The sequence below is a fragment of the Melozone crissalis genome, unplaced genomic scaffold (assembly GCF_028551555.1).
Source record: "Melozone crissalis strain CALT ecotype California unplaced genomic scaffold, PUWL_Pcris_2 ptg000004l_1, whole genome shotgun sequence".
In the NCBI taxonomy this organism is placed as follows: Eukaryota; Metazoa; Chordata; class Aves; order Passeriformes; family Passerellidae; genus Melozone; species Melozone crissalis.
Genome location: NW_026535782.1, coordinates 41,805,016 through 41,818,244, shown reverse-complemented (window position 1 = coordinate 41,818,244; position 13,229 = coordinate 41,805,016). Strand labels below are relative to the sequence as shown.

The 13,229-nt window shown below is 45.0% G+C and overlaps 1 protein-coding gene across 5 annotated transcripts in view; it reads left to right on the top strand.

Moving 5' to 3' along the window:
• Positions 1-13,229, top strand: part of CACNA1I (calcium voltage-gated channel subunit alpha1 I) — a 164,560-nt gene that overhangs the window by 69,621 nt on the left and 81,710 nt on the right. For all 5 annotated transcript variants that reach the window (XM_054270675.1, XM_054270665.1, XM_054270703.1 and 2 more), the window contains 2 exons: positions 9,852-9,963; positions 10,969-11,102. In XM_054270675.1, coding sequence (XP_054126650.1) covers positions 9,852-9,963; positions 10,969-11,102 — 246 coding nt within the window. The remainder of the gene's footprint in view (positions 1-9,851; positions 9,964-10,968; positions 11,103-13,229) is intronic.

Below are 13,229 nucleotides of genomic sequence, written 5' to 3'. Positions count from 1 at the left end.
GTCCTTTGTCACACAGACACACCAGGACCTTCCTTTCCAGGAGTGCATCCCCAGCCCAGTTGTATGCTTGAGGAAGTTCCAGCAGCTGCTGTGAGTCTGGAAGCTGGCTGGAGCTCCCAGCTCCCAGTTATCTGCTGAGACAGATTGGCTCGGTCATCTGCAGTCTTCTCTCCAGGCACGTGTCCTGCAGGACATCGGTGCCAAATCTTCCCAAACACCCTCTGGGAACCAGGCTATAGTGGCCAGCTACAAACCTTCAAAAGAATTAAAAACTGAGAAGAAAAAGGTATTCAAAATAGGGAGTAGTGACAACTTAAACTCTGAAAATTATGCTTTAATTACAGCCAGTAATTGAAACAAACAACAGGAGTTTGATCCAGCTCTCTGTTACTGCCCTGCATTTTGCCTAGACTGTATGCAATTTCTTCTGAGTGACCTTACCTGAGCACTCCCTACACTTCTGAATTAATCTTTATTTACTTTACTGCAAAGCTTTGTCCCTGCATGTCTTTTTTTTACAATTTTTTTCTGTTCTGAAGCACTTGTCAGAAAAGCCTGCTAAGCCAAACACCGAGCATAGGGTTTAGTGCTGCTCCAGCCACTGAAAACATCACGTTGCTGGGAGAGGAGAGAAAGAATAAAGCCACTCTGCTTTTCTTTCTGCCCCTCTAATCTAGGATTTCTCCTAGAGGCAGAGTGCCCTCTGAGACAATTTAGCCTTGGAAACTGGCTGTCTGGAGGAGCAAGGTGCTCACTTCCATGTCCTTCACCAGGTGATGTGCTGGGGTACACAATACTGCCCTGAAACCTGCAGGGAGAACAGCCCCTGTGCAGAAGGGCATACACACCTTTTATAACTGTGAGAAGGTCCTTAATCTGCCTTTTGTATTTTCATTGTCATCTCCACGTTCTTTCCAGGCAAGATGACCTTTCATTAAAGGTGCCCTGCACTCCCTTCAGACATATTTGAGTTGTACATCCCTCTAAGCTCAGCTTGCACTTGTGTGGCCTTTGACAGGGATAGGTAGGAAGCTGCAAAGAAAGGAAAAAGTAGTTTTTAACATCTGAAAACTACCATGGACTAGAAAGATGGCAATGCTGAACAAAGAAACCCGTGCAAGGAAAAGGAACAGGAGCACAGTTATTGTTCGGTGGTGGGCCTTAGCCCTTTGGTGCTGGTGAAGTTTCTTCTGCCCTAATTCTTCTCCAGAGAAATGGCTTATTCAAAGACATCCCATCCTTCCTTTGTATTTGCTGTGAAGTTCAACACCCAGGACCCAAATCTCTGTCTTTCATGGTTCTGTGCCTACAGTCTGGGGGTGGTGACTCCCAGCTGAAGCCTGGTCAGTGACTGGGAGCTGCACAGCAGCACCTGCTTCAGGAGGTTCTCTGGAATATCCTCTTCATGCCCCACAGATGGTTTCCCAAGGCACACAGAACCTAAAACCCACAACATGAGGACCCTACACCCATCCATAAACAAACCTGACAACATTAGGAGCAGTGAGGGGGCATAAAAGTAAGGCTTTCATTTTTAAACTTCTCTTCCCTGCCCTCATAAATCTAACATTGCTTGTTCTTTGCTCTTCCTTCCTTGAAATTGAGTCACACAAACACTGCTGTTATGGTGCTGTATTTATTTAGTGTTTAGGTCTAGTGGGCCCACCCAAGATGAGGACCCTGCTCAAATCTATCATGATTATCTGAAGGTAAAAGCAGAGACTGCAGCACTACCAAACGTGGCAGGACTGTTGCATCAGTTTGACAGGTGCTGAGGAACACTTACACAACTTTGGATGAAGCTGCTGGGTGACAGGGCACTGAAACACAGAAGCAGAGGGAGGACTGGAGATATTTTTTTCCTTTGCCTTTGCAAAACACTTTTTTATACTTTAGAAGGAAATTTCCACCAAGTAAGCTTGGCCACAGCCAGATTAAATCTGGTAAAAAGTGGCTCAGGCTCTGGTTAGAGAATGGTGACCCCACCAGTCTCTCTGATCATGTCACTTCCTGGGGTCATGGAGGATGGGGCACTGTACCAGAACATTCAGCTACACTGGTAAAATTCATATTTCATCATTCTGGAGCACATTACTAATTGAAATCACTTCTGGACTACAAATGCCTTTCTGTTTTGGCCTGCCAAGTTTAGCTCTTCTCTGGAGCAGAAGTCCAACTGAGTCCAAAATCAAAGCCTAGCTCTTTCCAAGGTCCCTACTTCGCCACTGCTGTCAACAGGGAATTGCTTGTGCTGTGTGAAATACCAGTAAACAATAAGAACTTTAAACTTTGGACCCCAGTTTTGTGGTTCAGGGGGTTTTCTCAGCTGGTCTTTCTCTGGTGTCTGTTAGTCCTGTGACTCCATTTGCAGCAGGAAGCAACTGCAGGATCTGCCACTCTGACTAGGAGATTTTGGAGCACAATTCTTTCACCTGTCACATAGCATAACAATGTTCCAAGCTGCAGTCCTATAGCCTCATGCTGTGACCTTGTTGAAGCTCCTAATGTGAAGCCAGGTCAGATTTTGGACAGCAATCTGCAAGGCAGAGCCAGAATGCTGCAGGAGGCACCATTTGGGAATCAGCAGGAGGTGTGATTCCTCAAGTCAGTCTTGAACTGGTTCCACAGCATGGTGGAGTATTGCTTTCCTGGCAGGAAAGACAGGCAACCTCAATCCCAGACATCTGAGGATATTGAAAAGCTCTTTCTCCAGGAACAGTCATTATCTCTAATACCCTGCTTAAGTTTAAACTTGGGTAATTACTTTCATCTGACCTAAAAAAAAAATTCTCAGGTGGGTTTTTCCTAGGTACACTACTTTTTCATGCTTTCTGTAGTAAACAGCTTTGTAGGAGTGCTGCACACTGTTAAACAGATGCTCTGTTGCACCCTGAAAGACAGATGCAATTTGGAGGTGGGTCATTATCAGTTGAGAAGCTCTGGGGCTCAGCTGCTGCAGGCAGGAGGTGATCATTAATAGCAGAGCTGTGCAGCAGCATTGATGAGGATGCATGGTATTTGTGAGGTATTTGAATAATTAGTGCTGGGATGCACACACCTCTCCTGGAGAAAACACCAGGCTGCTTTACCAATGTCTGTCCATGTAAATGCTGTGACAGACAGCCAGAATTCCTGGTGTAACTCATGCTAGCTTTAGTACCAGCGAGTCCTGGTGGTGAGGGGTATCTGAAAGAAGCCTTGCTTTTCCCTGCAGCCTCCTGTTTGATTAGGGGCCCTACATTAGGTCAGAGATCTCCTGTTGCCTCCCATTTCTGGAGTATCTGAAGACTTGTCTCCTTGTGTTAATACCTCTTTTTTTCTTCAGGTTCTTTCTTAGCCCTTTAATCTTCACTGTATGTTTTTCCTGACAGAAATTTCTTACTACTATTTTTGGTTTTAGTGGACTTGAGAGTTTAATGGATGCATTTAGAACATCTGAATAAATCATTATGGAAAGTGTTTAAAGAAAGGAGATAGTTGCTTCTTCTTGTTTCTGTAATGGAAAAGAAACAAACCTAACAAAATTTTTCAAAAACTATCTTCAATCCTTGCCAGACTTTGAAGGGAAATATGATGTGGTGCCTGAGAAACAACTGACTTAAATTCAAATTTAACTTAGAACCTAATGAAAACTGAGCTATGCAGCCAAAATTCTGTGTGACCTCATACAGGACCCACTTTCTGAGCATCCCTTGGAAGTAAGATCAGAGGGTCTGACCGATGGTGCTTTGTTTTTTATGGTGTTCATCTGATTTAACATGGAACAACTGAATGAATCTCTCTGTCTTTTGTAATGAACCTGTCCTTGATAGAACATCCCTTCCAAAGGGCAGAAACACAGAGGCATTGCCAACCACTGAACATTTCTCTACTGCATCCCCCTTCTGCAGTTTCTTATCCTGCCTGCCAGCAACACCAACACAAGTTAAGCCCTCCCCAATGCCTTTCAAATCAATGTTTCACTGCACTTGGCTGTACCACACTCCTTTCCTTGGCACCAGTATTGCTGAAGGCTTGAAGACCTTAGCAATGCTTATGTCAAGTGCCTGAAGCTCAGGTGCTGCTCTTTCATGAGAAAAGTGTTAAATGATGGTGTGAGGGAAGCAAACCTGTACAAGATTGCACAGCATGGGAGCACTCAAAGCATGTCAACCTTGAGTGCTTGCAGAAAAGCTTTATAAACTGCCCTTGTGGCTTGGCCACCATGAAATCCCAACACTGCAATGCTGGGTGTTGGCATTTGATTTGCAATAGAAACTCAGAACTCCAAACTGGGGTGTTCTGTTGGGTCAAAAAAACCCCAACCTTTTTTTTCCTGTTATGTTGAATTTTTTCTTTGCATTAAAAAAGACATAGAAGAAATGCTTCAGTCTTAACAAAATAGGATTTTTAAAGTGTCTTGTTTGAAAAAAATGTTTTGATTGTTTTGATCTATTTGAACACAAACACATTTTTAGAGGTATTTTCCTTCACGTGAACACAGTGTTACATTCAATTTCTTCTAGTGAGCTGGCTCAGCAGACGGAGCTGAAGAGAAAGAACCCTGTTGATTCTGCCAGCTTATTTTGTAGGAAAAGACAAAACTCCCATGTATCAACACAGAAGGAAAAGACCCCACAAAAACTGAATGTTGATAAGAAAAAGTGGGAAGGGGCAAAGAGTGAAACTTGCCTGTGAAAACATTTTCAAAAGATAACAGCAAGGAGATAAAGAAAATGAGCATTTCTTTCCTTGGGGCTGTTGCCTTCTCTGACATTTACAACAAATCCCTCCTTCCAGTATAAATGGAATATTAACTGTCCTGCTTCAAGTACAGCATCCCACTGGCTTCTTGCAGGACAGTCACAAAGCAGGGGAGGAAAGTAGGGAAGGAACACAGCTCTGTCCTTAGCTTGTTTCAAAAGGAGGGAAACAAAATGTCATCACTGCAGACTGGAGTGACAGGGTGAAGCCATTCAGCTGGTGGAAGGATGGTGATGAGTGGTGGGTGGGGAGGAGCCCGAGGGGCAGCAGATAGGAGTGCTCATGCAGATGGAGTGCAGTGTCCTCAGCCAGGCCTGCCTGGCAGCAGCTCAGAGCTGGGAGGCCACAAGGAGTTGCAGGAGGGGTGGCTGGTGTGTGGGATGCTCTGCATGGGGCTCCATGTTTCTACCTGAGTCACTGAGCTGCTCTTCTCTCCATTTTGGGGCAGGAACAGGTTCTGCTATGACCAGCCGTACCACAGGGCTGGCAGGCCTTCCCCCTTGCTGGAAATGCTTTGTAGTCAGGCATTTCTCTGCACGTTAAACAGGTCTGAGATAGTCAGGGCTTTAACTGGCACAAGGCATACCCTAGGAGTAGTTTGGAAATAGCAGCAGGAAACACTGAGGGGTTGTCATGCCTATAAAGCTTATATATTTTCTGTGCTTTAGGAGTGCCTGCCAGCCCCTGGGGAGCTACTTGTGCTTCTGCAGCTGATGGCGGAGGAAGAAGACAGGGGTCCCCAGGGCACTGTTTTATTTTGCTCTGTTGTGTTTTTGTCAGTGATAGAAAATAGAGATTAAGGTCAATCCCAAGAACCTTAAGTGGTGCTCAGCATTTTAGGTGCAAGGTATTTACAGCTCCAGCACAGCAGATGTTTCTTCTGCCATTTCTCATTCAGAAATTGAGCCCAAAAGCTTTGCCTGTCTCCCATCACCTGTTTCTAACATCATTTTCCATTATGCACAGTTCTGTTATCAAGCACTACCACAAAACATGTCCCAGAAACATCTGCATGTCTTCTTAAGCGTCCTGTAGCTTGTGGCTTGCAGTACATCCCAGATGCTTTGGGTGAATGATGGGTCTCTCCTGGTGTGTGCTGGTGATGTGTGTCCCTGTTGAACCCTGTATCCTCATCCCAGAGCTGCCCTGACCATAGGGAGACAGGGTGTGGAGGGTCAATAGTTTCACAGTGGCTGTCTCTGGCCAGCAGCTGGCCAGGCCCTGCTCGGGCTGCAGAAGGACAGGGCTGGCACCCAGCAGCAAAGAAAAGTCTTGCTGCCACAGGCAGGCACCAGCTAAAGAACCAGTGAAAGTTTTCTAGGAAAAATATGGTCTAGATAGGGACCTTGATGTCTCCAGACAGTGCTGAAATGAACAAAACTTTTTTAAGGAGGAGAGACTTCTGTGGATAATGAGACCAGCCCATGGTTACTCAATGATCCTTGTGGATCCTCCCAGCTGAGAATATTCTGTGATTAACTCAGGAAATACTTCTTTTGCTGTATTTCTTTTTTCAAATGAGGGCCATGGTCCTTTTATCTGAAAGGGTTTGAATCAACTGTGAACTGCCACAGTTAGTGGGGAAAAACCCTTCCTTTAAGAGGAAGTTATTACATAGTGGATTCCTGTGAATTTTCTGGTGCACCTTGTGGTGGCCGAGGAGAGAAGTTGACCATGGGCAGAATTTGTGTGGGTCTCCTTTTAGTTTTTCCAAACCATTTGCAGGCCCCAGAATTCACTGGGAAAGATATTGGGGATGAGGCTGTGGGAAGGGAAAGAAGCAGTGAGGAAGGGCTGGAGCAGGGCGGGGAGAACATGTGCATGGGTTTGCTTGTAATTAGGAGATTTAAACTTTGAAAGAAGTTAATTAATAATGAAACTTCTGACTGAATGATGCAGATTATGAAGACTGGCTTTGTCAGCAGCTGCAATTAATTACAGGCTCAGCCATAGGGAAAAGGAGGGGGGTGAGGGATGTGGGAGAGGGGAGGCATCACCAAAAGAAAGATGATAAACCTGGCTGCAGGCTGTTGCTGTGGTGACAGGAGGCAGTAGCTGTGGTTGACAACGGTGACACATTGAAGGCAGCAGATAGTCCTAATTACCCCCTCCACCGACCCAAGCAGGCAGCAACCCCTCCTGATTCAGGGTAGGAGATGCTCTGGTGTTCTCCTCGCACTTTGTTCCTTTCTGCTGTAGGTTTGATGTGCTTTTTCAGTGTTTCCAGCTGCTCTGAAAGGAAAACTGTGGGGCAGTGGCTTTTTCTAATGCCACTGTAATAGCCTGGGAATGGCCAGTGGTTCTGTAATATTGTTGGGAAGCCTGGAAAATGCTGGCAAACTCTGAGAGCCGATATCTAAAAAGCAGGGGAGAAGAAATCATCTGCAACTGGCACGGCATTTTGAGCAGGAAGATGAGATGAGATTGCACAGCTGGCCTAAGTTTCAGGCTTTTTGGGAGAGCTTGCCATGTCTTGTTAGGTCTTGTGCTCCAGGGTCTCACCAGAAGCTGCCAGCCCCCTGCCATGGTCTGCATGGCTTGGGGGGGGCTCTGCAAGGAAACATGGAAGTGTGCTGCCCTGGCACTGCTGCTGCCAAGGCTCGTGCATAGAGGTGTAGATCTGTGCTAGATCAAAACTCCTGGCTTTCCTGAGTTGGGTCCTGGTTTTGTCCACATATCTTCTGACCTCCTTATGCCCAGGGAGAAGGACTTTTGCAACCATTGGCTCAGACTGCTCTGAAACTGTTTTGGTCCCTTGAAGAATGTCATTCAGCACTGACCCCTCTATCAGGGCTTCACTGGCGCTGCCTTTCCAGTCCCTGTCTAAGCACCTGCAAAAATGGAAAGGCTGAGGGAGCTGGGGCTGCTCAGGCTGGAGGAGAGATGCTTTAGGGAGCTCTTACCCATGTGTATTGATACCTGATAAGAGGAGTAAAGGACACAGCCTGCTCAGTGATGCCCAGTGACAGGCCAAGAGATAATGGTCACAGCCTGAAAAGTAGGATATGTCCTATTTTAACTTAAGAAAAGACTTATTTTCTGTGTAAATAATCAAATGCTGGAGCAGGTTGCCCAGAGAGGTTCTGGTGCCTCTATACCTGAAGTTATTCAAGCCCCCAGTGGATGCAACCCTGAGCAATCTGCTGTAGTTGATGCTTCTTTGAGCAGGGAAGGTGGGCAAGATGACCTCCAGAGGCCCTACAACATCAACCATTCTGTAAGGGAATGGTGATACCAAACAGATTTTGAAGAGTTCAGAAAAAGAATGGCAGTCTTATCTAAAAACCCTGTGTGAGCTAATGGAAACCTCTCAAATTGCTTTCCTGGCCTTCAGATCTGATCATTAAAGAAATGTGCAAGAAAGAGGGAGGTGGCAAGTTGAAGTTGTGTTGCATAGACCCTGAGTGAAAATACTTGGTGCCCTTTTGGTGCATTCCTCGCAGAAAAGGGCCTGGTTTTGAAGCCTACATTGAGGGTGGGCTTCATGTGCATGACTTTGTAGAGCACATGGGATTAACTTTGTGAGGGATAGCGATAACACATTCTTGAAATCACATTAGAGCATAATTGGAACAGTAGAAGTAGGGCCCTGCTCTTGTCTGATTTTGCAATTGAAGGTAGCTCACCACAAACCAGGTGGGGGAGAAGAGAGAGAATTAATAATCTTCTAGATCAGATTGTGCAGTTTAGTCATAAATCACTGTCAGAAAACGAGCATGGAAGAGTTGCTCAGAACAAACCACAGGAGCTGAATGTCTTTCAGAAGTGATCAGAGATACAGGCTGCCCTTTTAGATTCAGTACTGAAAGGACTGAAAATGGATGCACTCAGTGGGTTGGATTTTAAGTTGATAATTTTGTGCCTCTTCTATTTAAAAAAGTTTAAATTGTCTGACAGTGGAGACTGGGCAGATATGTTGTTGTGGGGTGTGTAAAATGCCCAAGAATGTTTCTGCCAGAGGCTGGAGGTCTATTTAGTCTACATCACTGCTTTGCAATGAGAACACTGGAAAGTGCAGCACAAATGTACCCACTTCTAGAGCTAAAATACTGTAAATGAGTTCTTGGATAAGTGTGTATCAGGCTTTAAAACTCCTTCAGGAGGAGAGGGATGGTGAGAGGGGGCAGCTAGAGTGTGTAGAGTACAAGGGTCACACAAATACACCATTTTTATCTACTTCTCTAATCCATAAATGAAGTGGCACTTGACAAAATTATAAGACAACAAATTAATAATAAATAGGAGGGAACAATTTTTAATGTAAAGTATAATTAGCCAATGTAGCTCTGGGCTGCTAACTATTATCAAAGCAGATATTTTAGCAAGATTATCAACAAAGGCTTCAAATGAATAAGCAAAGCATCTGCAGGGACACCAGTGTAGCTGAGAAAACAATTATAAGGACTGTCAATCCTCATGCTGTAGGGCATAAACAGATCACCAGCTGGGGTCAGAAACACAAATTCTTCTTATAGTTAGTGAGGAACTTGGGCATGTTGTGGAGTTTTATACAGTGTGGGTCACTGCTGGAAACATAGTGACAGGATCAGTGACATTTCTTGATCCCCAGCAGGATCAGTGGCATTTCTTTACCCTCAACAGGAACAGGATCAGTGGCACTTCTTTACCCCCAAGTTTCTCTGAGAGGTGGCAAGCGAGTTCCAGCCTTCCCAGAAGGGCAATAATCATGTAGAGATCAATCTGCCCGTTTTGATTTAGATCCCTTGATCTTGGAGGTCTGTGATACATTTAGGTATAGTCCACCTTGGAAAGTCTCTTCCGTGTATTTGGAATATTCATTAAACCAATGAGGGAAGGGACTCTGCACACCAGCAGGAGAGGAGCAAGCACGTTTGACTATGGCAATGATTTGACTTGTGTGAGTACTTTAGGCCTTTTGTGCTACCTCTGCTTTCCCTTTTATAAAAGAGTTTTGGCGTAATCAAGGAATGGAGTAGTGATGAACTGGGTGTAGAGAATGTGGGAATGTAATAAATCAGCCTACCAGCACTCCTTTCCCTTAATCTTCCTACCTTGTTACTCAAGCCTAGAGCAGGCTTATCTCAGCCATGATGCTTTTGCAGAAGTTTTCCTTGACTCTCTTCCACCTGGTTCGAGTGCGTCAGCATGATGGTGATTTTGCTAAACTGTGTTACCCTGGGAATGTACCAGCCATGTGAGGATATGGACTGCCTCTCTGACAGGTGTAAGATCTTGCAGGTAAGCAGATTTCCTTCTCGTTGTGATGGTGCTTCAGTCCAAGTCACAAATTTTCATGCATGCTTTCCTCCAGCGTGTGGGCGATGCCCTCCCGGAGAGGCTGGCGAGGCTGGCCCTGGCAGTGAGCTGTCCTGCTGTAAAAGGCAAGAGCCTGCTTTGAGCAGGGGAGTGGGGCAAGAGAGAGGATGAGTGACCTTTGCTTCTGACTGTGCAACACTGAACACTCGCTAATATTCCCGAACCTGCATGTAAGCAGGGGTTTCCTGACAGAGACACCCACAAGACACGTGGGTCAGGGTTAGGCCAGGGAGAAATAACTGAGGTTGCACAGCCCAGGCAGGAGGGAACAGCAGCTCCCAATGCATTTGGTAGTCTGGTGATGTGCAAGACTATTACTGATTCAACAGATACTGTGGAATTCAGGATGCCCAAAGGGAGAGCATATAAAGAGAATGCTTAGAAGGACTATGAGTACATCCAGCCTGTAAGACACCAGCCTGTAAGACACCAGCTGTGCTTCCCCAAAGAGAAGATGACAGCAAAGGCTGTCATCCACAGTGGCTAAGGCTTTCAGGTATCTGAAGCTTCTCTCTGTGATGGGTGTGTGCTGTCCAAGCTGTGTGGGAAGCTGCACTGTGCCCTCAGCTGAGCCACCTGCAGCAATGTGATGAGGAGTGCCTCCTGGGGGGATCTTGGGAAAAACAGTGTTTTCCTGGCCAGGTTTAGATCTGCTGGTGCTGAACAAACACCACTTTTCAAGTCTATGTAAGGAGTCTCTGAGTCTGCATCAGTTGCTTCGCCTGTGGGTGAAAAAACTATAAAAGCCCTCACTGAGCTTGAGCAGCAAGAAACTGTGATGCCAGGGCTACATGGAAGAAACTTTTCCAGCCCTGCCTTGATCTCATTTTCAGGAGTGCTGAAATTAGTATTTTTCTCACATTCTGTGTTTGAAAGTCCAAGGTTGAGAATGCTTGTCAAATGTGCTCTTGGGTTTCTGTTTGGCAGGTGTTTGATGATTTCATCTTCATCTTCTTTGCCATGGAAATGGTTTTGAAGATGGTGGCCCTGGGGATTTTTGGCAAGAAGTGTTACCTTGGAGACACCTGGAACCGCCTGGATTTCTTCATTGTCATGGCTGGGTAGGTTGATAATTTCTGGGTTGGTTTATTTTGGGTTTACTAGAGCCTTGTATGGAACAGAAATGATGTGACTGAGGAGAAAGTTTCCACTCTGGTGCTACTGTGGTGCAGCAGCCAATCCAAGCTGGATTTGGGCATGCTGGGGTTAGCAGCCGGTGGAAGAAAGAGCAGACAAGGTAGCTCAGCCCCTCAGCTGATGTGCAGCCACCTGTCCAGCACAACTTCAGCAGAGGGTGCTCATTTGTACCAGCTGAAGAGCTTGCCCAGAGACATTTCTGGGGTTTTGTGTTTTTAAAATGTTTACGTAGAAGAGGTGTAACCTTTTCCAAAACCAAACTAAAGCAAGCATTTCTGTTTCCAGCAGCAGTGTTTCAAGGGTAGGAATGTAGGTTTTTATTCAGGGCTTTTTGGTTTTGTATTGCACCAGCATTACCCGCAGTACTATTGGGACAAGTTGACATTTGAGGGTTTTCTACAACAAAGTTGCTATGGTGAAGCTTTGATTTTCCACTTTGCATGTATCAAGTGGAAAGTCTACCAGAATTTGCCTGCTAAATCACAGCAAAATGTCCATTTCTGATACCAGTGGGATGTGCTTTTCCCCAGAATTCTAATTTTCAATTAGAATGCCTTGAGAGATTAAAAAAAAAATCAGAAATAAATATGGTATATTGCTCTTCTCACAGAAAAAAAAAAAAAAAAAGTGAACATCTTTTCAGATGGAAGCCCTCAATTTTATTTTTCTTTAGCCAGGAGTTACCAGCTCCACTGTTGCCTGGAAGTGCATGTATTACTGACTGAGCTAGCAGTGAGTTTGAGCTCACTTTGCAGTTTTCCCCCTGGTGTGGAGCAGCACTGTCTTTATATTTGCTTTTGACAGAGTTCTTCTACAGCAAGAGTTGAAAGTCATTCCCTCTGGAGGAGCAGATAATTGTTTGCTTCTGGGAGGAGCAGAGATTTTCAAACTTGGTGCAGCTGTAAAAATTTGAAGGCTGATTCTCAGCCAGGTTGTGCATGAAAGAGGACAGGCAGATGAAAACTGCAGGCTTTTCTAAATTAACACAATGTGTGTGAGATGGGAAGACCTTTCTTGTAGCTGATTCTGCTGTGGTTAAGATCAGATTTAAAGTGGCCTGACATGAGAAGTGCCAGTTAAAGCCCCTGAGACTTGGTGCTGAGGAAAGCCAGATCATTGTATGTTCTAGCCTGAGCTCCTGGTGGCTGAACTGCTGGAGACTGGGTGCAGGGAAAGCCAAGACCCTGGCACAGCAGCCTGTGAGGAAGGAAAAGCTGGGCAGGTTTGAAAAGGGGGCCTTGGAGCCCATGGTGCTGCTCCACGCAGGTGATGTGCTGGCAGAAAGACTCCGCTCCAGTGGGCACAGGAGAACCAGCATGGGGTAAAAAGGTGTGGGAATTGGGGTCTGGCTCTGCCTGGGGTCCCTGCAAGCATGGCATGTGAGTGGTGCTGTCTGAAGAGATGGTGGGGCAATACTAAATGAAAGAGGGAGAGCTCAAATACTTCATGCAGAAAACAAGTGAAATCCACACTACCTAGGCAAGGAAGGAGCAAACTCCATTACATAGTTCCTTCTGTCACCATTGCTGGCAAGAATTTGAGGAGAGACAGAGTCTTTTGTGCATCTGATAGCAGCACCAGGAAAAAAAAGCTCATATCTGAATTTCTTTTAATGCCAAGGAGACTTTGAATCAACCCCTTAGATATTAAATAATCTGTGTGGAGGATTTTTTTATTTCGGGTCCAAAACTGAAAGAAATTTGTTTCCTGATTTCTATTCAATTGTCCTCATGAGGTGTCAGAATGAAATGATAGTAATCTCATTAGAATATCTGATCTCAAAGGACTTCTGCTAAAGAAAGATTTTTCCATTTAGTTATATAGAACTAATGACTATATAATGTATTTCGAGTTATAAAAGCTTGTGGTTATTAATTCATTATTCTTTGAAATTCATTAAAATTGTCTGTACTGTTTAAATCAAATCCAAGGCTTTAACTTGTCCTTACATACTGTAGGCTTTTGCTTAACCTCAAATGCAAGCCTTTACCTTTATCCTTATTGATTCCACACCTGGATCATGCCTTCAGCTTACTGAAGCCATGCTGTCC